Below are 26,612 nucleotides of genomic sequence, written 5' to 3'. Positions count from 1 at the left end.
GGGCAAATTATACTTAGAGATACTCCTATTCTGCTTCTACAAGATCTTTCTCGTCATACTCTCCAAAAAAGGAGAGTACTGAAACCTCTTCTTGATATTTAGAAGCAAGAAAATCTTCTCTACTCATGGGGATTCCCCTTCAGACTGCAGGTACGCCAGGCAGGCTCCCTGCAAGTGCTCCGTACCCTACAAGACCTCCCAGAATTTTGCTCGGCCCTACGGATCCCAATGGTCCACATTTCGCCAGCAGACTGGCCCTGCGTACATAGAAGAGCCGAGATTTCATCTGCCCCGATGCCTCCGCTCCCGCAACGAGCCCGTGACCAGAGGAGCAGAGATGCCCCCCGCAGGGGAGGAATCGGAAGGCCTAATACCTCACCGCAGAGGTGAAATGAAATGTACTATTTGGAAACCTGTCAAGTCTTTTCTGAGGAGCTTTTCCTACAATAAGATTCGGAAGAAGGCCTCTTAGGACAATCTTCATATCATCTTCATATCGCCTTGATTGTGCGACTGAACACCACTATGAAGGCAGTATTTTCAAGAATCATACACGTCCTACTTGGTTTCGTAATATAATATCATATATATACATATATAGGCATTATTCTTGCAGGATATCCAGTTAATGGTTTATGCTTAGGATTTTGATTAGTTTTTTGGCTGTTGAAGACTTTATGCGACCTGACAAGGGTCTAACATGTTCAGCATTTGGTCTTTATGCTGGTCCGGCGGGGAATAGGTCCCTAGTGGAAAGACCGTCCCCCCTTTGGGTCTCTGCTCGCTGCAGACAGTAGTAGATACTAGTAACCCACCTCTATACATACATATTTTAACATCTTATATATATTCTACATCTACTAATCTTCAACATCTTTTCCTCCCCCCCATCGGCTCACTTCTTGAGTGCCGTACTTAGATACACATCTGTATGTCTACCAATACTTCCCTCTTCTTCCCCCCCCTTTTTTCTCTTTTCTTTTTTCTTCCCCTCTTCCCTCTCTATTCTCTCTTTCTTCTTCTCTCTCTTTCCCTTTTCTGATGGTCCTAACCTACTTATCTGAATCCAGCCCACTAGATCTCTTCTCCTACCCGTTTCCTAGCGTTTTTCCCGCACCCTCCCTATTGTCTGTTTACCTCCCTGCGACCTCTGAGGTCCCTAGAGCAACATGACTACACTTAATTGTTGCTCGATTAACATACGAGGCTTTAATACCCCCCAAAAGCGTTCACAGGTCTTGTACTCTATGCATAAGAAAAAAGTTCATGTCCTTATGGTCCAGGAAACACACTTTAAGAAGGATCATGTACCCACATTTCGGGACAGATTTTTTTCCGGTGTGGTTCCATAGCACTAACCCGGAATCTAGATCTAAAGGGGTCTCGATTGCACTCCATAAACAACTGGTACATACTATAATTGACTCAAGCATTGACGAACAGGGTCGATATGTTTTCCTTAAGCTGAAAATAGCAAACTCGCTTTTCACATTGGCAAACTGGTACCTTCCCAACACTAATCAGATTTCTCATTGCAGAACCCTTTTGGCATTACTCTTTACTCTCTGACTTTGCAGAGGGGACGTTAGTAATTGGCGGTGACTTCAACTTCACAATAAACTCGGCCTTGGACTCATCATCTGGACGGAACAACAGCCGTATCAGTGAATTATGTGCCTTGAATCGGACTCTTCACGCCCTCCAGCTGATCGATGTGTGGAGAATCCTAAACCCTCAAGGTAGAGATTACACATACTATTCCCCACCACACAATACATATAGCAGGATAGATTTTTTTCTTGGTAAGCCATGGGGCCTTGGCTTGGAATCCAAGTGCTGAAATAGGGGAAATCCTCTGGTCAGACCACGCCCCAATTTATTTATCCCTACATGTACCATCCTTTCCCCAAAGCTCGTGGACCTGGCGGCTAAACAATAACTTACTTAAGGACAATCTTTGCCTAGAGGAGTTGAAAACCTCAATTGACTCCTTTACGCAGATACACAGTTCTGACACGACTTCTCTGCCTACCCAATGGGAGGCGCTGAAGTGTGTTCTACGTGGAGTACTGATCAAACATGGCTCCAGGATCAAAAAGGAAAAGGCGAAGGAGGTAGGGGAGTTGTTGGCACAGATCCACGAGCTAGAAAATCTGCACAAATTAACACGTACCTAAACGGTCCTGGCCAAATTAGTCCTTAAACGGACAACTCTTAGAGACCTGTTAGATCAGAAATATTGCGGACACAGAGAGAGACTCCAAGGCTATTACTACGCATCATCTGACAAATGCGGTCGCCCCCTGGCACGTCTACGACACCCCCGGGCCAACACCTCTTACATCCCCTGTATTACTACTAGAGGCAACAAAAAATCCCACGACCCGACAGAAATATTGGAAGTCTTCCGGTCTTATTATGAAGACCTTTATAACATAAAAGGGCAGTACTCTGACTTACAACAGGAGGTTTTGGCGGGGAAAATTGAGAGATATGTTCAGGAGACAGTCTTACCCCTTATTTGGATAATCTCGCTGTCAAGGCCTTAGAGGGAGATATACTAGAATCAGAAATTTGTAGTGCAATACAAAATACCCCCTCAGGGAAGTCTCCGGGCCTGGATGGGTTTACCCCGGCCTTTTATAAAATATTCAAAGACCAATTAGCCCCGATCATGACCAAAACGTTTAACTCAATAGATGAAGAGACACGGCTTGCACCGCAATCCTTAGAGGCTCATATTAGTGTGATCCCCAGGCCGGGGAAAGACTCATCACTAGCTCCGAACTACAGACCTATATCTTTATTGAACATAGATCTTAAGCTTTATTCCAAGATATTAGCTGACAGACTGGCCCCTTTTTTGCCCTCTGTTATCAACTCAGACCAGGTAGGTTTTGTTAAGGGCCGTGAGGCTAGAGATAACACGATCAAAACTCTATCTCTCATTGCCAGGGCTAAGAAAGGATTAATCCCAATGGGCCTTCTGAGTATCGATGCTGAGAAGGCCTTCGATAGGGTCCATTGGGGCTTTCTAAGGGCAGCTTTGAAGCAATTGGGTTTGGGACCCCGGTTTTTACAGAAGATTAACGTGCTGTATGATAACCCACCAGCTAGAGTAAGGATCAACGGAACACTATCCTCTTCCATCCCGGTGAGAAATGGGACCAGACAAGGTTTCCCCTTATCCCCCCTCTTATACGTAGTGGTCATGAAACACCATAAAATTGCATTATACGCCGACGATTTGCTACTATATATCGCCAAACCCCATATTTCGTGCCCAGCCATAATGAAAGAGTTTGAAAGATTCAGCCTCCTTAGTAACTTTAAGGTTAATCTTACAAAATCCGAAGCATTAAATATCTCCCTGCCACAAGATGACGTTACAAGGGCAATGACCAACTTCCCATTTAAATGGCGGTGTTCAGCCATTAAATACTTGGGCATCAATATACCTGCGGATGTCTCCAAGCTCTACACGCTCAACCATTTACCACTGCTGGAGAATACAATCAAAAACTTCAAATCTTATGGGGGGCTAAAACTATCATGGATGGGCAGGATGAACGTTATAAAAATGGACATCCTGCCACGTTTCCTATATTATTTTCAGACCATCCCCATTTCCCCTCCCACTAGTTTTTATTGTATGTACACTAAATCTTCAGCTTTATGTACATAAGCACGGTTACATTGCCTTAAATTTACTGGTGATCTACTCGCATTACTTGTACAACAGTGTTGGTGATGTTTTGACCATCCTTCACAGGATTTTGCTGCCCCCCTTTATGGTATTAGATCCCTAGGAACACATTGTGACATTTTACGGACTTTGCTTGATTGTATGCACATGTGCAATTGTACATTCATACATATAACCACGTTTTTGTATGTACATTTTTCTATTGCTTCCCAAGACCATGGATACCCTGGATCAGCTCTGCTCAGAGTGTGTTGTCCTTCATGTTTTTAAATGTTTTTATCTTTGTGTGTTTTGAATAAAGCCTTACTTTATAAACCTTCATTATTGTAGCAGGTGTGCCCCTGTTTTGTATGCGGTTTCTTTCATCTCCTCTTGCCATGCTTCTTGATTGTGACATTGGCTGATGCTCTCTTTATATGACTTTGTATGTGATTTTAGTTTGTTATCCTGTTAATAATTTCAATAAAAATGGATTGAACATAAAAATGGGTCATGGCTGGGTTTTCCAGCACGACAATAACTCAAAACATACAGCCAAGGCAACAAAGGAGTGGCTCAAAAAGAAACACAATAAGGTCATGGAGTAACCTAGCCAGTCTCCAGACCTTAATCGCATAGAAAACTTACGGAGGGAACTGAATCTCCAAGTTTAAAAATCTTAAAGATTTAAAAATGATCTGCAAAGAGGAGTGGACCAAAATTCCTCCTGACATGTGTGCAAACCTCATCATCAACTACAAAAAAAGTCTTACTGCTGTGCTTGCCAACAAGGGTTTTGCCACCAAGTATTAAGTCTTGTATGCCAGAGGGATCAAATACTTATTTCTCTTTACAAAATGCAAATAAATTTATACAATGTGATTTTCTGGATTTTATTTTGAATATTCTCTCACTGGGCAAACTTACAAAATCAGCAAGTGATTAAATACTTATTTTCTTCACTGTACAAGAAGATGCCATTTTTGGATAAAACATTTTCTAGATTCTGAACATAAAAAGGTTTTTTCCTCTGTGTGAGTTTTCAGATTGACAACTAAAAGTGATTTCTGATTAAAACATTTCCCACATTCTCAGCATGAATATGGCTCTAAAAACTATAGTGAATTTTCTGGTGTTTAAGCACTTTTGATTTTTGTGAAAAATATTTTCCACAATCTGAACATGAAAAAGGCTTCTCCCCTGTGTGAGTTCTCATATGTCTAACAAGATTTGATTTATCTGAAAAACATTTCCCACATTCTGAACATGAAAAAGGCTTCTCCCCTGTGTGTATTTTCTGGTGCTGAACAAGATTCGATTTTTCTCTAAAACATTTCCCACATTCTGAACATGAAAAAGGCTTCACCCCTGTATGTATTTTCTGGTGATGGACAAGATGTGATTTCTCTAGAAAACATTTACCACATTCTGAACATGAAAAAGGCTTCACCCCTGTATGTATTTTCTGGTGCTTAACAAGATGTGAATTCTCTACAAAACATTTACCACATTCAGAACATGAAAAAGGCATCTCCCCTGTATGTATTTTCTGGTGCTGAACAAGATTTGATTTTTCTGCAAAACATTTCCCACATTCTGAACATGAAAAAGGCTTCTCCCCTGTGTGAGTTCTCATATGTCTAACAAGATGTGATTTACGTCCAAAACATTTCTCACATTCTGAACAAGAATATGGCTTTTCCCCTGTGTGTATTTCCTGGTGCTGAACAAGATGTGATTTACATTGAAAACATTTCTCACATTCTGAACATGAATATGGCTTCTCCATTACGCGACATCCCTGATGTTTAGCAAGATTAATATTTGCAAAATATTTTCCGCATTCTGAACACAAATATGGCTTCTCTCCTGTGTGCATTCTGTAGTGTATAACAAGTCTTGATTTTCTATCAAAACATTTCCCACATTCTGAACATGAAAAAGGCTTCTCCCTTGTATGTATTTTCTCGTGCTGAACAAGATGTGATTTACGTGCAAAACGTTTCCAACATTCTGAACATGAATATGTATGAAAACATTTTTGACATTCTGAAACGTGACTTTTCTGATGTAAAGTGAGATAGGGGTTATCAAATTTCCCACATTCTGAACATGAATATGGCTTCTCCCCTGTGTTAACGCTCTCACCTCTAAAAATTTCTGATTTATGGTTAAGAATTTTTCCAGACTCTGAAGAAGAAAATCTTTTATCCTCTGTATGAATTTTTTGATGTGTTACAAAAGACGTTTTGAGGGAAAAACGTTTTCCATATTCTGCACTTGAAAATTGCATTTTTGCTGTAAGAGCAGTTTGATTTTTAACTCCGCTTTTATTCTTCTCAATATTCTGTGATGAATCAGAAGATAGGACCTGTTTAATAGGATCAGATGACAGATTGTTGCTGTATAGGGATAATGGTACATCTGGAATATTGGCAGATTCTTCAGTTATATCTTGTATGTCCATAAGGTCATCTGAATCTGATTTACAAATTGCAGATGTCAGTTTTAATTCGGATCTTGTCAAACAGTAATCTGAAAAGAATAAAATATTATTTTTTAATAAAATAACCTTAAATTATATTTTTTAAAAAAATCTAAAATATCCATAGAAAAACGGATTTTTGTGTATTCACCGTAAAATCGTTTTCTCTTAGCCATCATTGGGGGACACAGGACCATGGGTGTTATGCTGCCTATCCATAGGAGGACACTAAGTAGATGCAAAAGCATAGCTCCTCCTCTGCAGTATACACCCCCTGGCCGGGCCAGGCAACCTCAGTTTGAGTACACAAGCAGTAGGAGAAAAAAACAGTAAAAACTTACCTCAACAGAGGAACATGAGAAAAAAGAGTCATAACCAAATAAGGTACAGAGAGAACCAAGGCCCAACAGGGCAACAGGGTGGGTGCTGTGTCCCCCAATGATGGCTAAGAGAAAACGATTTTACGGTGAGTACACAAAATTCCGTTTTTCTCTGACGCCTCATTGGGGGACACAGGACCATGGGACGTCCTAAAGTAGTCCATGTGTGGGAAACATTAAAGAACGGGTTATTCTTCACCAAAGAAAGTATGCGGCGATCATCCACCACTGTTGTCATCTGTGGACGCCCAGGCCTTTTTGAGTTCCCAAGCTCACCAGTCAATTCCTTTTTTCTCAGAATGTACCCGACTGTTGATTTTGCTACTCCAAGCATGTCTGCTATCTCTCTGATGGATTTTTCTTTTTTTTCAGCCTCAGGATGTTCTGCTTCACCTCAATTGAGAGTTCCTTAGACCGCATGTTGTCTGGTCACAGCAACAGCTTCCAAATGCAAAACCACACACCTGTAATCAACCCCAGACCTTTTAACTACTTCATTGATTACAGGTTAACGAGGGAGACGCCTTCAGAGTTAATTGCAGCCCTTAGAGTCCCTTGTCCAATTACTTTTGGTCCCTTGAAAAAGAGGAGGCTATGCATTACAGAGCTATGATTCCTAAACCCTTTCTCCGATTTGGATGTGAAAACTCTCATATTGCAGCTGGGAGTGTGCACTTTCAGCCCATATTATATATAATTGTATTTCTGAACATGTTTTTGTAAACAGCTAAAATAACAAAACTTGTGTCACTGTCCAAATATTTCTGGCCCTGACTGTATATATATATATATACACTGTATATATCTATATATATATTTATATATCTATATCTAGATATATATCTATATCTAAATCTATATCTATATATATATATATATATATATATATATATATATATATATATCTAAGCTGTGCGTGGCTCTAATATACATTTATTCACATTTTCAGGAGTTGAAGACCCAAAGTCATAAGGCTCCGCTAATACTTTTTCTACCTTTCTGGTCAGAACTCATAGGAGAATAAAAGGTCCATTATAAATGGGCTCATGCCAGCACATCTCCTGAAAATGTGAATAAATGTATATTAGAGCCACCACACAGCTTAGAGATTATATATATATATATATATATATATATATATATATATATATATATATATATACACACATACATACATACATTGTAACGTGGCAGAGGGTGAAACCCCGCCCACAGCCCAGTGACTCAGGACGACTGGGGCCAGCTGCAGTGATGTGACATAATCCGGTACTTGACATGACGTCACCGGATCCCCGAGGTCCCGAAGCCCGGGGGTCACAGAGTGGGCAACAGCAGTCTGCAATAGCGCCTCTCAAAGGCACTATTGCCAACATAAGGTATTCGACAGAAACATTGTTTCTCAATATAATATCAATCTAGAAAATAAAAATTATGGGTGAACCACCATCTCTCTAAAAGGGAAGATTTTTATTTTCTTGCCATTTTTAAAAGGGACTATCTTACTCTTTACCCTTCAGTAACCCTTTTTTTGATTTATGCTTTTTATCAAACCATGTGAACTAGTTATATAATCCCATTGCAAGAAAATGTGTACATTGGGCATATCCATTGTGACTGGTTGCAGTACAAATTATGCATATATACAGTAAAGACCAAAAGTTTGGACACACCTTCTAATTCAAAGTGTTTTCTTTATTTTCAGGACTCTGAAAACTGTAGATTCACATTGAAGGCATCAAAACTATGAATTTAAAACATGTGGAATGAAATACTTAAAGTGTGAAACAACTGAAAATATGTCTTACATTCTAGGTTCTTCAAAGTAGCCACCTTTTGCTTTGATTACTGCTTTGCACATTCTTGGCATTCTCTTGATGAGCTTCAAGAGGTAGTCACCGGAAATGGTTTTCCAACAGTCTTGAAGTACAGTTAGGTCCAGAAATATTTGGACAGTGACACAATTTTCGCGAGTTGGGCTCTGCATGCCACCACATTGGATTTGAAATGAAACCTCTACAACAGAATTCAAGTGCAGATTGTAACGTTTAATTTGAAGGTTTGAACAAAAATATCTGATAGAAATTGTAGGAATTGTACACATTTCTTTACAAACACTCCACATTTTAGGAGGTCAAAAGTAATTGGACAAATAAACCAAACCCAAACAAAATATTTTTATTTTCAATATTTTGTTGCGAATCCTTTGGAGGCAATCACTGCCTTAAGTCTGGAACCCATGGACATCACCAAACGCTGGGTTTCCTCCTTCTTAATGCTTTGTCAGGCCTTTACAGCCACAGCCTTCAGGTCTTGCTTGTTTGTGGGTCTTTCTGTCTTAAGTCTGGATTTGAGCAAGTGAAATGCATGCTCAATTTGGTTAAGATCTGGTGATTGACTTGGCCATTGCAGAATGTTCCACTTTCTTGCACTCATGAACTCCTGGGTAGCTTTGGCTGTATGCTTGGGGTCATTGTCCATCTGTACTATGAAGCGCCGTCCGATCAACTTTGCGGCATTTGGCTGAATCTGGGCTTAAAGTATATCCCGGTACACTTCAGAATTCATCTGGCTACTCTTGTCTGCTGTTATGTCATCAATAAACACAAGTGACCCAGTGCCATTGAAAGCCATGCATGCCCATGCCATCACGTTGCCTCCACCATGTTTTACAGAGGATGTGGTGTGCCTTGGATCATGTGCCGTTCCCTTTCTTCTCCAAACTTTTTTCTTCCCATCATTCTGGTACAGGTTGATCTTTGTCTCATCTGTCCATAGAATACTTTTCCAGAACTGAGCTGGCTTCATGAGGTGTTTTTCAGCAAATTTAACTCTGGCCTGTCTATTTTTGGAATTGATGAATGGTTTGCATCTAGATGTGAACCCTTTGTATTTACTTTCATGGAGTCTTCTCTTTACTGTTGACTTAGAGACAGATACACCTACTTCACTGAGAGTGTTTTGGCTTCAGTTGATGTTGTGAATGGGTTCTTCTTCACCAAAGAAAGTATGCGGCGATCATCCACCACTGTTGTCATCCGTGGACGCCCAGGCCTTTTTGAGTTCCCAAGCTCACCAGTCAATTCCTTTTTTCTCAGAATGTACCCGACTGTTGATTTTGCTACTCCAAGCATGTCTGCTATCTCTCTGATGGATTTTTTCTTTTTTTTCAGCCTCAGGATGTTCTGCTTCACCTCAATTGAGAGTTCCATAGACCGCATGTTGTCTGGTCACAGCAACAGCTTCCAAATGGAAAACCACACACCTGTAATCAACCCCAGACCTTTTAACTACTTCATTGATTACAGGTTAACGAAGGAGATGCCTTCAGAGTTAATTGCAGCCCTTGGAGTCCCTTGTCCAATTACTTTTGGTCCCTTTAAAAAGAGGAGGCTATGCATTACAGCGCTATGATTCCTAAACCCTTTCTCCGATTTGGATGTGAAAACTTTCATATTGCAGCTGGGAGTGTGCACTTTCAGCCCATATTATATATATAATTGTATTTCTGAACATGTTTTTGTAAACAGCTAAAATAACAAAACTTGTGTCACTGTCCAAATATTTCTGGACCTAACTGTAGTTCCCAGAGATGCTCAGCACTTGTTGGCCCTTTTGCCTTCACTCTGTGGTCCAGCTCACCCGAAAACATCTCGATTGGGTTAAGGTCTGGTGACTGTGGAGACCAGGTCATCTGGCGTAGCACCCCATCACTCTCCTTCTTAGTCAAGTAGCCCTTACACAGCCTGGAGGTGTGTTTGGGGTCATTATCCTGTTGAAAAATAAATGGTGGTCTAACTAAACACAAACCGGATGGAATAGCACGCCGCTGCAAGATGCTGTGGTAGCCTTGCTGGTTCTGTATGCCTTCAATTTTGAATAAATCCCCAACAGTGTCACCAGCAAAGCACCCCCACACCATCACACCTCCTCCTCCATGCTTCACGGTGGGAACCAGCCATGTAGAGTCCATCCGTTCACCTTTTCTACAAAGACACGGTCGTTGGATCCAAAGATCTCAAATTTGGACTCATCAGACCAAAGCACAGATTTCCACTGGTCTAATGTCCATTCCTTGTGTTCTTTAGGCCAAACAAGTCTCTTCTGCTTGTTGCCTGTCCTTAGCAGTGGTTTCCTAGCAGCTATTTTACCATGAAGGCCTGCTGCACAAAGTCTCCTCTTAATAGTTGTTCTAGAGATGAGAAGGTGTGTCCAAACTTTTGGTCTGTACTGTACATATGGACATTGATTTGTATGCTGTGAGAAGGGCTCTTCCTGTTTTATCACCATTGGGTTTGGTTATATTTTGTCACTTCATCATTCTTTATATTATATTGGCTGTTGATGGATACATTTTGTGTAGGGCTTAAGTCTCATTTGAGTGGTGGAGGGGAGGCTGCCACAACTTGTGTTGCTTCTAGGGTGCCAACCTCCGGGGCAAGACCAGACTATATTAAATTCTGCGAATCAGATCTTGGATTTACCCATTTACCTTAAACAATGGGAAATTATTATAAATTCTGCTAATGTTCTTTTCTCTACGTCAAATCAAAGAATATTTTAAGTTATGGTTATTCAGTTATTCAGTGACAGCAGATATATTTCATATGTATTAGGACTGCCTGGGCATTAAGCAATTATGGGAACAGGTTATCACACTTGTTGATGAGAGGCTGAATATTGTTTTGACATTTGACTCTATAGAAGGGGTGGGAAATCCGTTACTACTTACCGGTAGTGTGTTTTTTCAGAGCCCATGACGGCACCACGAGAGAGAGGATCCGCCCATCAAGAACAGGAAACCTACAGGATAAAAAAAGGCGGTACCTCTCCCCGCATCAGTTGATTACAGAGTTTGAAAGGACCTCCAATGGAAAAAGATTAATATAAGACCACCACCGGAATACGTGTGTGTGGGGAAAAAGGAAGGTGAATTAACCGGAAGAACACCCAGTGCAGGGAGGGAACATAAGGGTGCCGTCATGGGTTCAGAAAAAAACACATTACCAGTGAGTAATTATGTATTTTTCCCTCACCCTATGAGGGCACCACGAGAAAACGCTAGGGAGGGACTACAGCCTGAAGAATCTGTCTCCCAAAGGTAAGGTCGGAAAAATAGAGATCCAACCTATAATGCTTGTAGAAGGTTGAGTGTGACGACCACGTAGCCGCCTTGCAGATCTGCTCAATTGGGACATCTGCTCGTTCAGCCCATGAAGAAACCACCGCCCTTGTGGAATGAGCTTTCCGTCCCACAGGTATCTCTTTACCACTAGAAGAGTACGCTAAGGCTATGGCATGCCTGATCCACCTTGCCAGAGTGGACTTTGAAGCTCTAGCCGCTTTCTGACTACCCTAAAATGAGACAAACAAGGTTTTATATTTTCTCCAGGAACTAGTGACTAGAAGGTACTGAATCAGACAGTGCACATTTCCAGACAATGCCATCTCTTCTCCTCAACATGTTTAGGCTTATCACAAAAGGATGGTAGTACAATTTCCTGGGAAGTATGAAACCTGGTTACTACCTTTGGAAGGTATGCCGAGTCTGGTCTCAAAACTACCCTGTCTTCCAAGGACTGAGTGAATAACAAAGGAGAGAGGGAGATGCGCTGAGCAGCACCCGGTGGTGAGGGGGATTATGGTATTGCCTGGAGGCTGCTCACCTCAAATAGTTGTGCACCCGTGCACAACCCCGGTTGTTGCAGTAAAGGATCCACGAGGTCCCGCTGATGCCTGGAGCTGTCTGAAATCCCAAGGAACAGAGTGGAGCGAGTCCTTCCGGGTTGGTCACGTGACCACAAGCACCCGGAAGTGCGTCACAGCAGGTCCTAGGAAGTCAGAGCAACCCAGTGTCACAGCAACCGTGGGTCCTGGTAATTGTTGTAGAAACTCGCCGCTCCCAGAGCTGCTCCTGCCGTTAATCCCTCAAGGGGATAATGTATGTGAAAATAACGGAGTAGCGGTCAGATAGGAGCGCTAGGGAACAGCAGGTGATGAAGACAGCAATCAGTTGTTGAAACGCGTAGTGCCCATTAGAGGGTTTTTAAACTAAATAAAAGGTTTGTAATTTTAAAATCCTCCCTGTCTTCCTGTTCCCTAGCGCTGCTATCTGACTGCTATTCCGTTATTTTCACAAGATCTGAGTGAAGGGAGAGTCGATTGATAGGGCCTGAATGTTGCTGACCCTACAAGCCGAAGTCAGGGCTACCAGGAGGACTGTTTAAGAGATAGGCATTTAACCAAAATAGAGTCTAATGGTTCGAACGGGGGACCTGAGGTCCCAAGGAGGAAGGGCTACCACACGCTTAGGTCTCTAACGAGAACTGGCTTTAATAAATCTAGCCACCCATCGGTTCCCCGCGATTTCATAATTATATAGAGCTGCTAATGCGGAAATCTGAATTTTGAGTGTACTGACCGCCAACCCTCGTTCTAAGCCTTTCTGCAGAAACTCTAAAATGGAACCTATTGGTACCTCCCCTGTGACACTAGCACCTGTAGATGATAAAAACTTTCTCCAAGTTCTAAAGTAGATCTTTGTGGTCACTGGTTTCCTACAGCACCATAAAGTGGAAACTATGTTTGTGGAAAAACCCTTGCTACTCAGTAACGCCCTTTCAAATTCTAGGCCGTCAGGTGTAATCTGTCTGTCGGAGGATGGATGTAATGCCTGCCTGGAGCCACAGACTCACACTGGCTGTGAAGGGAGGCTAGAGGAAAGCCGCTCACAAAGCAGGACCCCGAGAACTCTGCAACCCTTTAACCACTATACAGGGATTTGGAATTACAGAGCCCCAGAGATCACTAACTGTAGTAGGCTGTAGTCCGTGGTAGTCAGGCAGGGTCAAAAACAAAAAAATGCAATACAGGACCAGAATCGGCAGGCAAGGCATAATGAGAAAACAAAGCAGAGGTCAAATCTGGGACTGGATGCAAGGTACAAAAACGACAGGCAGGAGGAGAGTCAGAAAACAAGCAGAGGTCAAATTCGGGTCTGGTGCCAAGGTACAAAAATGGAAGGTAGGAGGGGAGTCAGAAAACAAGCAGAGGTCAACGCATGGGTATCACAATACAAACAGTACAGGAACCAGGAATAAAGAACTATCTCTGGCAGTGGTAAGCAGACAGGAGGGGGAATAAGAAGGGTGTGGTGTCTTCCCATTGGCTGTAGCTGAATTATGGTTACTTCAGCTGGAAGACACACGCCTCCTACAGTGAGCCAGTGGTACTGCAGGTCCCAGGGAAACCCAGCTTAGTGGATGAGTGGAGCCTGCGCCCACCAGAGCCACTGGCACCGACTCCGACTCCTCTCCCATCACCAGCACTATCCACAGCGGGAACACTATGGTCGTCTGGTGATCAGAGCAGAAGTCGCAGGAGCGGCCTCTGGTGGCCACATGACAATGGAAAGCTGGTCCCTGGGATATGAGATCCGGGATTTCTGGAAGGACCCATGGGCTGGTGATTGACATTTGAGTTAGACAAAAAAACCATGGTATCTTTGGCCAGAAGGGAGCAATTAGAATGACTCTTGCTTTGTCGTCCCTGATCTTCTTCAGGACTGTCGAAAGAAGTACTAATGAGGGAAAGGCATACGCTAGGACGAAATCCAACTTTGTCGCCGCGTACAGGTGCTCTCTGGGGTTCAAAGAGCAAAATTGTTGGGGTGTGGCCTGACTGCTGATGGTGCCGGCTGCATAACTCCTGAGCTCCTGTGCAAGCTGCTCTTAAATCAGCTCAAACAGATTAATTCCTCCTCCTCCTCTCATGACCTGGGGTGAAGAATTCCTTTGCGAGTCCCCAGGGAACAAGATGAACAGAGGGAAAGCTGCAAAGCGTCCATCCCCAGCCAAACTTACAGATTTCTTCCTCAGAGATGGCAGCATGGTGAAGGGAAAGATAGCGCCTTCCCCTGCTTCCACTTCTTCTCGTTCCTCTAGAAGAGCCTCATTGGTGGCCTCTGACATGGCACCAGACCTGACAGAGATCCCGCTGACGAAGAAAACAATGCAAAGCCTGCTGGTTGCACTGAGATCTTCCTTACAGGAGGATCTAAGAGGTATGCTGACGGAGATCCAAGGAGACATAACGGATATAGGGGACAGAACGGCTCACTTAGAATCTAAGATGGCGGAGCTGACCAAATCCCATAATGATCTTATAGATGCCCACTCTGCTTTAGAGGATCACGTTAACAACCTACAAGCTAAAGTTACTGATTTAGAGGACCAGTTCCACCGCAACAATGTGAGGATCCGCGGAATCCCCGAGTCGGTATCTGATGGAGAGTTGCCGGAATATCTGTGGTGCTCCCTGAGGCTAAGTCAGCCAGCCTCATGGTGGATCGGGTTCACAGGGTGCCTAAGCCCAGATCGCTTGGCGCTGACGTCCCACGAGATATCGTAGCCCGACTTCATTTTTTCAAGTCTAAAGAAGCCTTCTTACAAACCCTGAGGAGAGAGCCAGATCTATCTCAAAAGTATGCCGCCCTTGTGGTCTTCCCGGATCTATCTGCAGGGACACTTGCAAAAAGAAGGAAATATGCTCCACTTACCAAAGCTCTCAGAGATGCTGGAATAAGATACCGATGGGGCTTCCCAGTCAGTCTTTCAGTTTCACATAATGGTGCCCTTCATGTTTGTCGGTCTCCAGCCCAACTAGCAAAATTGATGGAATCCTGGAACATTCTCCCACAACCTGGGGCTGCAAGTTGCTCAAAGGGTAATTCTCAGATGGCAAAGATCTCAGAGGAATGGATCCAATCCTAATGTAAAGAGCCAGCTCACAGTTGCTCAAGATCCTGGTATGTTGTTTTGTTTTTTTATTGTTACCAGGTACCCCCAAGTGGCTCAGTTTCATTTTCAGCCACCAGCTACCCCACTTTGTGGTGGTGGTGAAACATCTTTTCTGATAAAGCTGTGTTTACGACTGTTCAGGTTAACTGTATTTTGGTTTTAAGTCCTGTTTTCTACATGTTATTCTTGCCATTCACTGCTCTTTTCCTTTTATTTATCCTGCTCTCCCTCCCCCACTCCCACTCCTCTCCCCCCCCTCTACCCTCCCTCACATCCCTCCCATCCCTCACGTCCCTCACATCCCTCACGTCCCTCACATCCCTCACGTCCCTCCCTTCCTTCTGGTAACATGAATATTCTAAACAAACTGTAATGGGGTTAAAGTTCTTGTCGTTGAACACTAAGGGGTTAAACTTCCCGGCCAAGCGTAACATGTTATGGAAAGAGGTCTACAAGACAAATTGTGATATTCTATGCATCCAGGAGACTCATTGTTACTGGGGCTGTCGGATAATAAGGGAATGGAAGGCTATCCGATAGTCAGGGTCCACCGTGCAGAGCTCTGCTGCAGAGCATGGCAGAGGATAGGGGAAACCTGTACCACCAAAACGGTACTGACACTGTTGCGTCACAGTGTCACCAAGACCAATAGCGGTGTATACTGTTTAAGTCACAGCGACTACCTTATTAGAATAACATAGGAGTGGAAATGCAAAAGAGTGAGGAATACAACATAAAAGTGCATAGAAGTCTCACAGTCTGTGAGCGTGAAAGCACCTGTCTCAGTTAACAGTCACAGAGACTAGGTGTAGTGTGTGCAATATGGCACCTACCTATGTCCGCTCCACTTGTGGTGCAAGGATACGGACAGCAGCAAGACTGCTAGCTTGAAACTCCTGCCTATGACCGCTCCCCTAGTGTGCGAGGATACGGACTGCTGCAGGAGGCAGCATAGTGGAGCGTTACCCTAGAAGGCAACGACCACCTAACCTACCTATGTCCGCTCCACTAAGGTGCGAGGACACGGACAACAGTACGGCTGAAAGGTACAGGAGCGGTACCCTACCGATAGCGCTCATCTCAGAGTAGAACCACAAGGCCCAGTCAGGCCATGTGCAGCAAGCACCTGCCTATGTCCGCTCCACTAAGGTGCGAGGATACCGACCACAGCATAAGCTGCAAGGTACAAGAGCGTTACCCTACCAATAATGCTCACCTAGATAGAATAGGTGCCGCAAGGGACATGCACAGAGCGTCTACTCCTATGCAGGAACCAAGAGGACTGAGCGCCGAACAGTGTGCATCAGGGTCTTATATAGACTCTGTGCCTCATCCAAGATGGAGGACACCAGAGCCAATCCGCTGCCAGAACGACAGCAATGACGTAACGCTGGCCTATCACCGAGTAAGGCATCACAAGCACATGACCAGCCACCAATCGGCTTAGAAGGTGTCAGAGACATGTGACCTCGTGTCACAAGCACATGACCAGCGGCCAATCAGCTTAGAAGGTGTCAGAGACATGTGACCTCATGTCAGTGATGATGTCACTCGCACATGTGCAATGGCTTCAAGATAGGACTTAGTCTCCAGCGCTCGCACATGTGCAGTAGCAACAAATCCGAACATAGTCTCCAGTGCCACAGCAAAGGGAAAGGAGACACGCAGATACCCAGAACGGGAACCGTAACACTCATCTTGTTGCAGCAGACAATTTCAGGCTCAACAATCGGTTGTTCCCTCATAGTTTTCATGCTAACTTCAGTAAAAAGCGGGCTGGGGTTAGTATTTTTATAAAACATACTGTGGCGTTTAAACTCTGTGCATTCTGACTCAGAGGGCAGGTTCCTGATTTTAGTGTGTTCCCTGAACAATGTGAAGTATACTCTGGCCGGGGTTTATGCTCCTAATATGAGACAAATCAGATTTTTGCGTAGATTCCTAAAAAACTTAGACCAAGTGGCAGTGGGCCATAAAGTGATCTGCAGAGATTTCAATGTCCCTGTTTCAAAACAGCTAGACTGTTCCACTAGTACTGCCCACAGAAAAGAAATTGGCCAGCTTATAACACAGCATTACTTACATGATATTTGGAGATACACCCATGCTGAAGAAAGGGACTACATGTATTATTCAGCTAGATACTCCTCTTATAGCCGCATAGACTATTTTTTGGTGGATAGTGGCCTCCTTGCAGAATGCACAGTCTCAAATAGGAGTTGTATCATGGTCCGACCATGCGCCCGTCTCCCTAACAATTAATGAGCGCCACAACTCCCCAATCTTTCATAGATGGAAAATAAATGATATCTTACTCTCCAAACAGCATGTTATACAAGAAATAACTGAGGGGTTATCAGAGTATTTCCTCCTGAATGAGAACAATTCAGTCTCGGATGAGATCCTTTGGTCCTCTCATAAGGCGGTAATCAGGGGAATTTGTATTAAAATTGCTGCTATGGAAAAAAAAAAGAAAAGACAGCAGTTGACAGCGAATATTCTTGCCCAAATCCAAACCTTAGAATCCCTAAAGAAAACTGCCCCCTTACCCTCGCGTTCGGCCCAATTAAAAAAGCTGAGGTCACAACTAAGGCAAATTCTTATCTCTAAATATGAAAAAAATCTTAGAGCTTAAAAAATCAAACACTACTCTTTGGGAGATAGAGCCGGATCCATTTTAGCAAAGAGGGTTAAAAGCCAGGAAATGAAGTCCAGAATTGAACTTTTGCAAACACCGAAGGGCTCCATAATCAAAAATCCTATCCATATTGCAAATGCCTTTGCAGACTACTACCAAGGCCTTTACAATTTAAAAGATGACCCGAACACCCCGCAGGCAACAGAGGCAGCTATAAATGCCTTCCTGGAAAAATTACAGTTACCAAGCCTGACTCAAGCCTGACTCTAGCGACACTAGACTGGTGGAGAGAGTCGGAGGATCATAGATGGTTGCAGATTGAGGGATGCCTCAATCCACTTGGATCCACAAAAAAGCTGCTTGGGGCATTGATTCAAAATCAGGCAGTCCCACATTCCTTTCTGGGCACGGTCGAGGCGGTGAGGTGGCGCTGGAGGGATTGGTCCTCAGAATCCATGGCCGGTTTGATTTGGAGGCTGCCCTTTAAGGACATAAAAGCTTGTGTTCCTGATGTCGACCTTAGGGCTTGGGAATAAATTGGGTCCCTTCGAGTATCAGATTTATTTGACAGGGGGTCCTTCTTACCTTTTTCTGAGCTGGTGTCTAAATGCAACCTACCCAGGCAGGTCTTCTACCAATATCTTCAAATAGGCATTTTTTAAGCACTTTCCGCCTGAGTTCATCAACATCAAGACATCAGTTTTTGGCAGACTTTCTTCTGAAGGACTCGACATCTGTCAGGGGCATATCCTTATTATATCACTACTTCACCTCTCATTTGCAAGGACAGACTCTATCATACATGACAAAGTGGGAAAGAGAATTATCCCTCTCCTTTCCAACCCATCAGTGGCATGCGGCCTCCCGGGTGGTGCTTGGGTCCTCCGGCTGCCTCAACCATTTGGAGCAGATTAAGAAAGTACACATGGGATGGTATAGGTGCCGTGCTCAGATAGCTAGATTTGCGGAAGATTACTCTCCCCTCTGTTGGAAGGGTTGTGGCATGATAGGGACTCTGGGGCACTTCTGGTGGTCTTGGCCGGAAATTCTCAGCTTTTGGAATCGAGTCTTCGACCTAATAGCAGAAGTATGTGAGACTAGACTCCCTCCCTCACCTCAAATGGGGATTCTACATATGGGTTTTGACACCTTTCCAGCCCCCATTGCTCAGTGCATCTCTCATATCCTAATCTCAGCCAGACAGTGCATCTCAGCTAGGTGGAAATCCCCTGAGATACCGGTTATGGAGGAAGTGATTGCTAGAACCAACACGCACTTCCATTATGAAACTCTGTTAGCCAGCAGTGCCTCCTTGGCCTTAAAAATTCAAAAACGTTGGGCCTCTCCCTGGATCTCACCCCCTCTAAAATTGTAACAACCTGCTCGTGTAGTAGGTTGGACTGGCAGTCATATAACGTGTCGTTCGTACCAATTATGTTTCTTTATGCAATAAGTTAACTTTGAGTATTGTTGTAAGTTACCTCCCCCCTCACCCACCCATACCTTCCCCCCCACCCTTTTTCCAGTGCTCAATATTCATGTGGCCCTGACTCGCCCGTTAGGGCGCTGATGTCTCGGCGTTGTATGATGTTATGCCCTTCTTTTCTGTAATGCCTTTCTTCTTGTTTTAAACAATAAAAAAATTTGGATTAAAAAAAAAAAAGAGCAAAATTGTTAAACCCTCCTGTTCAGCTTAGTGGTAAAAAGGTCTATGACTGGAGTTCCCCACTTGTCTGCTATGTGATCGAAGATGGACTGCTTGAGGACCCATTCCCTCTGTCTCAGTTGGGTGAGGCTCAGGAAATCTGCTGTGTAATTGTACTTCCCCGTGATGTCTACCGCTGACAGTGCCAGTAGATGTGTTTCCACTAAACGCAGGATTCTGTATGCTATAGTCATGAGGGACCTGGACCTTGTGCCCCCCTGATGGTTCAGATAAGCCACCATCACCTGATTGTCTGACAAAATGCGAGTATGACCTATTAACAAGGGTTGGAGACTCAGTACTGTCAGTTCAAAAAAAAAGAGATAAGACCCAGTGTCACCGATTAGGTGCTCAGGAGAAAAAGAAGCCAATGAAAAGAGGAGGAGAACTCCGGCACACCAATGATTCCCCAAGGAAAACAGACACTTGAATTCTGCTCTTTTCTTTTCTTTATTTATTGGTGCAACAAGTTCAATGAGAAGTGCTGTACATTGTCATAGTCTGCCACAAATTGACGTTTCGGTCTATTGGCCTTCGTCTGATCGGATAATCAGATGGATTATGTAGGGAACTAGATAACAGTATAAGGTGGTAAATACGTCCAAACATGGATATCTGAATTCAGAAGTGGCAATATGAGAGAATTGGTATAACCAACAAATACTTATCATGTATAGGGCATCTGGGTTTTTTAGAACCAGGTAATTTGCATAAGGAAGAGTCCGGCATATGAAAGCCACTCAACTGTGATGTCTTATAAAAGGGGCCAAGCCATGTGTGATAACGGGATACATAATGGACCATAAGGTATTTTTTTTTTTTTTTTTTAGTACTGCTAGTAGTTCCCTGACATTGGAGGAGGACGCTGCCTCCTGAGTTGACCAGAGTCCCTGAACCAGACAGTCTTGTAGGTGAGCCTCCCAACCCAAGACACTTGCATCCGTGGTAACTCTTCTGGACACGGGGGCAGACCATGAAACCCCTCTTGTTTGGTTCCTCTGGTCCATCCATCACTGAAAGGAGCTGATGGAGTCTGAGCGCAGTGTTATTTTCCTGTTCAACCTGTCTCCCAGAATCGCCTGATTCCTCAAGATGTCCCACTGGAGGGTCCTGGTTTGCCCTTGCGCGAAGAGGACCGCCGGGATAGTGGATGTTAATGAGCCCAGGAGAGACATAGCGTCCCTTAGAGACATGCGTAGAAATGTTATTGCCTGCAGCACCAGACTGTGAATTTTCTCTACCTTGGATGGTGGAAGACGACACTCTTGAATTTGAGAGTCCAAAGCAAGTCCCAAAAAATCTGTACCGTGTCCGGTTATAATTTTGACTTTTCCAAGTTCAAAATCCAGCCCAGCTGCTCCAACATGGTGCAGACTTTCTGAAGGATGATGGTACAATGGCTGGCCGACCTGCCCACAACAATAAAGTCATCTGGATATGGGATTACAAGGACTTTGTCTTCCCGTAGGTGAGCCGTGATCTCTAGTACAAGCTTTGTGAATACCCTTGGCGCAACTGCGAGGTCGAAGGGCAGGGCCCTGTATTGCAGGTGTCTTATCTTCACATCCACATGAACTGCCACTCAGATATTTTTGGAATTGAGGGTCTATGGGGACGTGATAGTAAGCGTCTTTTAGGTCCCAAAGAGTCATGTGGCAACCTGGTAATAGAGATTTTATGGTGGACTTCATTGACTCCATCTTGAAGGGTACAATCTGTAGGTGGTTGTTTAGCCCCCTTAAATTTATAATGTTGTGAAAGAAGTTGTCCTTCTTTTTAACCAAAAAGAGAGGGGAATAAAACCCCTCTCCCACCTCTTCTAGCGGGACTTCCTTCAGGACTAATTTGTCTAGCAGATTTTTTACCTCCACCTCTAAAGCCTGCTGTTCGCCAGGAGAAGATCTTGGGGACATCAGGAGAAGTCTTCGGGGGAGGGGGCCCCTGAAATGGGAATGACAGACCTGAGTGTATGACGCTGATGATCCAAGGATTCAAAGAAATCGGAAGAAAATGGGTTAGTCTCCACCCAACCTGGGGAAGGGAGTCATTGAGAGGACTTCTTGGCCTGGAAAGAACCTTTGAACATGAAGCCCTTATCTTTTTTTTTTTTAACCGATCAGGCAATGCAGTCCCTGGATGGATGTCTTACCGTTGTAGCATTTTGTAAGAAAGGACCCTTTGAAGGAGGGAAAGGGCGGAGTCGGAAAGTTCTTATCCCTCGCTTTTTCAAGAACATCGTCCAGTACAGGTCCAAATAGGAATTCGCCTGGACAGGGAATGGAACAGTTTGGCCTTTACTTGCAGATCCCGTGGGCAATATTTCAACCATAAGGCCTGTCTTGCTGCATTAGAAAGGGCTGCTGATTTGGCTGCCAATCGCATGGAATCTGCAGAAGCATCAGAGGAATGTCGCTGCTCCCTGCTTCATAGGTAAGGAAGATAGAATATCCTCCCGTGGAACCTTCTTCTTAAGCTTGTTCCTGCAACTGGGAAAGCCACACCGCCAGTGACCTTGCTGTACACGTAGCGGCAATAGCAGGACGTAAAGGACCCGCTGAGGGCTCCCAAGCATTCTTAAGGAAGATATCCGCCTTTCTGTCCATAGGATCCTTCAGTGACCCCATGTCCTGAAAAGGAATGGAGTATTTCTTGGAAGCCTTGGCTACTGCCCAACTTAGGAGCCCTATCCCAGGAAGAATAGGCTGCGCTTAAAGTTGCCAGGAATAGAACCTCTCTTATCTGGTTTCTTCCACTCCTTGGATATCAGCGACTGCACTCTGTCAACCACCGGGAAGGGCCGACACTTCTTCTGCTCTAGACCCCTGAACATTATATCCTGGACAGAACGCTGCGGCTTCTCCTCTGATATGCCCATTGTACCTCTGACGGCCTTAATTAGTATGTCCGTGTTTTCCACAGGAAAACACTGGCGCTCCTCAGCCTCACTGTCAGAGGAGGAAGATGTGGAACCAAAGGAGCCACCTTCTCCCTCTGATTTGCTTGAGCTTTCCGAGGTGGGTGATGCATGCCTGGGTTTTTTACGATGAGACCCTTTCAGGGACTGAAGGGAGCTTCTAACTTCAGACAGAATGATGGAACGGAGATAAGCAGCAAACCCCGGGCTTTCCTCCGAAAGTGTCCGCTGGATACAATCCTTGCAGAGCCTTTTGGTCCATGTATGGGCTAGCCCTTTTTTTTTTTTTTTTTTTTTACAGAGGGCACACTCATTTTTTGACTTGGAAGTACACTTCCTCGGCCTCTCCACCTAGTCATAACAGGGACGGGGGCGAGACACAATAAAAGAAAAACCCTCTTTAACAGGTGAACATTCCCGAAGATCACTCACCTCCTGATGAAAAAGAGGCAGTACCGGGTCGGGGGAGGTAGCTTTGTAATCCAACAACTTTGCCCTGGTCCTCTGCTGTCGGACTTGTCACAGCTCCGCTGACTGGACACCACGATTGCTGGTAAGACTCCCACCGGATCCAGTTCCGCTCCGACGACGCTGAGACTGCTTATGATGATTGTCAGACTTCTTAGTGGCAGAGGGGGATGATGACTGCAGCACTGATTTCTGCTGCTCATCCTGGTCCTTGTCTTTATCCATCCTGCTGGAGGGGTTAAACTGAAGAAAATGCTACCGCCGTGGACCTCCCACTATCTTTTTAAATGAACGGGGCGCTCAACAGCCCCCCCAGAGCCTCCTGACCCACTTCCGAGTCTGATATCACCGGCTGGCCACGTCATCATGGTGCGTCACGCATGTGCAGACGGAGCACTTGACGCCCCACACAAGATGGTGGCAGAGCTCCAGTGCATGCGCGGGACCACACGGCGATATCCAAGATGGTGCCACCCGACGCTGTAGCACATGCTGCCGCTCATGCTGCCGGGGACGCCATGCAGTGGCTACCCCGACAGGGGGGGGATTTCGCTCATGGTCGAAACCCCCGTGGACCCGCCATGGCTCCTCCAGGAACTCGCACTGATCGAGGCAGGTCCCGTGCTGCTGCCATCACCAACCGCCAAGGCTGGGTAAGCGATGAAGATCTTCATTAGGCCCTCCAGGGCCAAAATCCTGTGGTTCCCCATTCAAGGACAAGAAACCAACTGATGCGGGGAGAGGTACCGCCTTTTTTTTATCCTGTAGGTTTCCTGTCCTTGATGGGCGGATCCTCTCCCTAGTGGTGTCGTCATAGGCTGAGGGAAAAATTAATTTTCCCGAGGGGCCACAGAGACTGTGACTGGTATGAAGGGGTGAACCAATAGGCTGAAATTAGTTCTGCTTTAATACAATTAACATAAAATAATTATAATGAATTTATCATTTAATATTGATTAGAGTTAAGTATGCTGACATCCCTCTATGTGTCGTATGAGCCCCCACATGGCTCCCTACATACTATATGAGCCCCCAAATAGCCTCATACTTGAGCCCAAAATAGTCTTCAATATACATTATACGCCCCACATAGCCTCCTATATACTGTATGAACCCCACACAGCCTCCTATATACAAGACACTTACATAGCCCACTATATACAGTATGCACTCCTATGCATATGAAAAAATAAAATACAAACTCAGCTCTCTCCAATTGGCTCTCACTGCACATGGAATGGTGTCTCAATCATAAAAGTGAAGCCCCAACGTACAAATATTTTTCATCACATCATTTTCTAAGTTGTTAGCACATTCTATCTCTGCTGTCATATGGCTTTGCAATTTAGAGATCTCGGAAGATAAATGACAGCATTGTCTAATTCCAGGGGCTAGAGTTGACCTCCAAGCTGCAAGTGTAGCGCCACTGAGCCACTCAGGGCACTACAGGAAACTGCATACTCTCGGGGATGCAGGACCTACCCCCTGGGACCTGTAACACCTGTGCCAGTAACAGCAACACACGTCTAAAAATCCCAGTTGCCACTCACACCAGGGCTCAAAGGGTTAGTCAGATAAGGGGAGGGCCACCCAGTGGGCAGAGCCAGCCCAGGAACTAGCCAGCCTGGTGGGAGGGGACTAGGAAGAAAAGGGAGAAGTCTGTCAGAATGTAGTGAGGAGAGCAGACGTGCCTCTAGCTGGGTCTGTGAAACGGTAACCCAGGGGCACGGGAGTCAGGTTGCCAGCATAGGGCAGCAAGTACCTCTGGGCAGGAGTTAAAACCCCAGGGACGGTACGAGGGAGCACCACTGGAACCTGGGCACGTACGGGGCACAGGGCCCTAGGTCAGGTGACAGTTTCATATGGCCTGGCAATTACCTGCACAGTGAGGGCTCTCCTCGGTCCTCACTGACCTACAGATCCAGGGGCATCAGCAGTAAAGCGAGGATCAGGGTTCGGACACATACCTCCCCACAGGGTCCACACTGCCAGCCGAACGGACAGACCACTGTAGCACAGCTGGGAGACCCCCAAAGTTTCAAGCTTCGGGGTCCCAACTACACCGAGAGTGCCGGGGACAGAGCAACTGAGTCATTATCTGACACTGGCAATACAGGGACTGGAGCCAGCCGTCCAGGGTCCACAGTGAGTCAAGACTGTTAAATACAATCCATGGACTGGCTCCTCTTAATAATGCACCGTACATCTCCCAGGCTCAGCCCTACCTGCGGAGGGCCTACCATCACAGCTGCCACTATCACCAGCCCTGTAAGTACCCACCTAAGCAGCAGGTGTTCCATAATCGCAACCCACAGGTGGCGTCACATGAAAATTAACTCTTATTTCCCCTGTAAATAATCCCCTTACAAAAGGGGCCCAGGGCACGGAACAGAGCAAAGGCCACCAAAGTGACATCCCTAACTGTATGTACTGCCCAGGACCGAGTACCCCATTCTCTGGGCGACACACAAGCTCTCACTAAAACCAGTCTCACTCCAACAAAAGGACTTAAAATGCCCAAAGTAATTGGGACAATTTTGGGTGGGGGCTGGTGACCACTTGATTACGATATGGGACTACACTGCTCATAAACCATTCACAGCAGCTGACTGAGAAGAATCTGTGACTTCTCTGGATTTAGTGGTTACTACTCACCTGGGTAGTCATATGTAAGAATCTCCTCTTTACTCCGCTCATCACCCCTCACATAAGTCTCTGTAGTATTAAAATGGGTCAGATCTTCACCCTGAAACAAATATTGTAAAAGTCACAGACAGATGGAGAAATCACATCTATGATCAGCTCTAATCCATCTCCACCGTTCTCATTACACAAGTATAAAACATATAATACTGGGGGATAAAACAAGACTGAACACAAGACCTTCACAGCCGTCTACACATCATACGGAGATTTCATGACACATTCTCTCCATCTACCTGATGATCCTGAGGAACATTGGGATCTTCTTGTTTACAGTCCTGTGGAAAAAGAGGATGGGGACATCTCTCTGGTGTTGTCCTCTCACTGGATAGAACTGGAGGAAACACATACAGGGACTGATTTCATTCTTTACATACAGATAATTATAGGTTGTGTGTATTTACGCCTCTCTATTACCTGGCGATGTGAGGGGCTGGGGAACCAACATCATGACGTCCTTGTACAGATCTTTGTGTCCTTCTACATACTCCCACTCCTCCATGGAGAAATAGACAGTGACGTCCTGACACCTTATAGGAACCTGACACATACAATGATATCGTCATCCCCCGATCCCTTCAGAGGTTACTGAATAATGTCTCAGCATTCCCAACAGTGTCACCTCTCCAGTCAGCAGCTCAATCATCTTGTAGGTGAGTTCTAGGATCTTCTGGTCATTGATGTCCTCATGTATCAGGGAGTGAGGTGGAGGCCCCGTGATTGGCCTCAGGGGTCTTCCCCATCCCTCAGACACAGGGGCCTGACAGCGGTCACTAGAGGTCTTCTTCACTACTGTGTAATCCTGGTTATGGAGAGACACAGTAATAAATCTCACTACA

At 44.8% G+C, this 26,612-nt stretch overlaps 1 protein-coding gene across 1 annotated transcript in view; it reads right to left on the bottom strand.

Moving 5' to 3' along the window:
• Positions 1-4,502: 4,502 nt before the first annotated feature.
• The window catches only part of LOC142312182 (uncharacterized), a 40,723-nt gene continuing 18,613 nt past the window's right edge, over positions 4,503-26,612 (bottom strand). The window contains exons 7-11 of the mRNA XM_075351081.1: positions 26,396-26,575; positions 26,191-26,314; positions 26,010-26,107; positions 25,726-25,816; positions 4,503-6,220 (exon numbers count right to left, since the gene is read on the bottom strand). Coding sequence (XP_075207196.1) covers positions 4,794-6,220; positions 25,726-25,816; positions 26,010-26,107; positions 26,191-26,314; positions 26,396-26,575 — 1,920 coding nt within the window. The 3' untranslated portion in view covers positions 4,503-4,793. The remainder of the gene's footprint in view (positions 6,221-25,725; positions 25,817-26,009; positions 26,108-26,190; positions 26,315-26,395; positions 26,576-26,612) is intronic.

This window comes from Anomaloglossus baeobatrachus, chromosome 5, assembly GCF_048569485.1.
Source record: "Anomaloglossus baeobatrachus isolate aAnoBae1 chromosome 5, aAnoBae1.hap1, whole genome shotgun sequence".
Lineage (NCBI taxonomy): Eukaryota > Metazoa > Chordata > Amphibia > Anura > Aromobatidae > Anomaloglossus > Anomaloglossus baeobatrachus.
The sequence above is the reverse complement of the archived record's forward strand: the minus strand, read 5'-3'. Positions and strand labels throughout refer to the sequence as shown.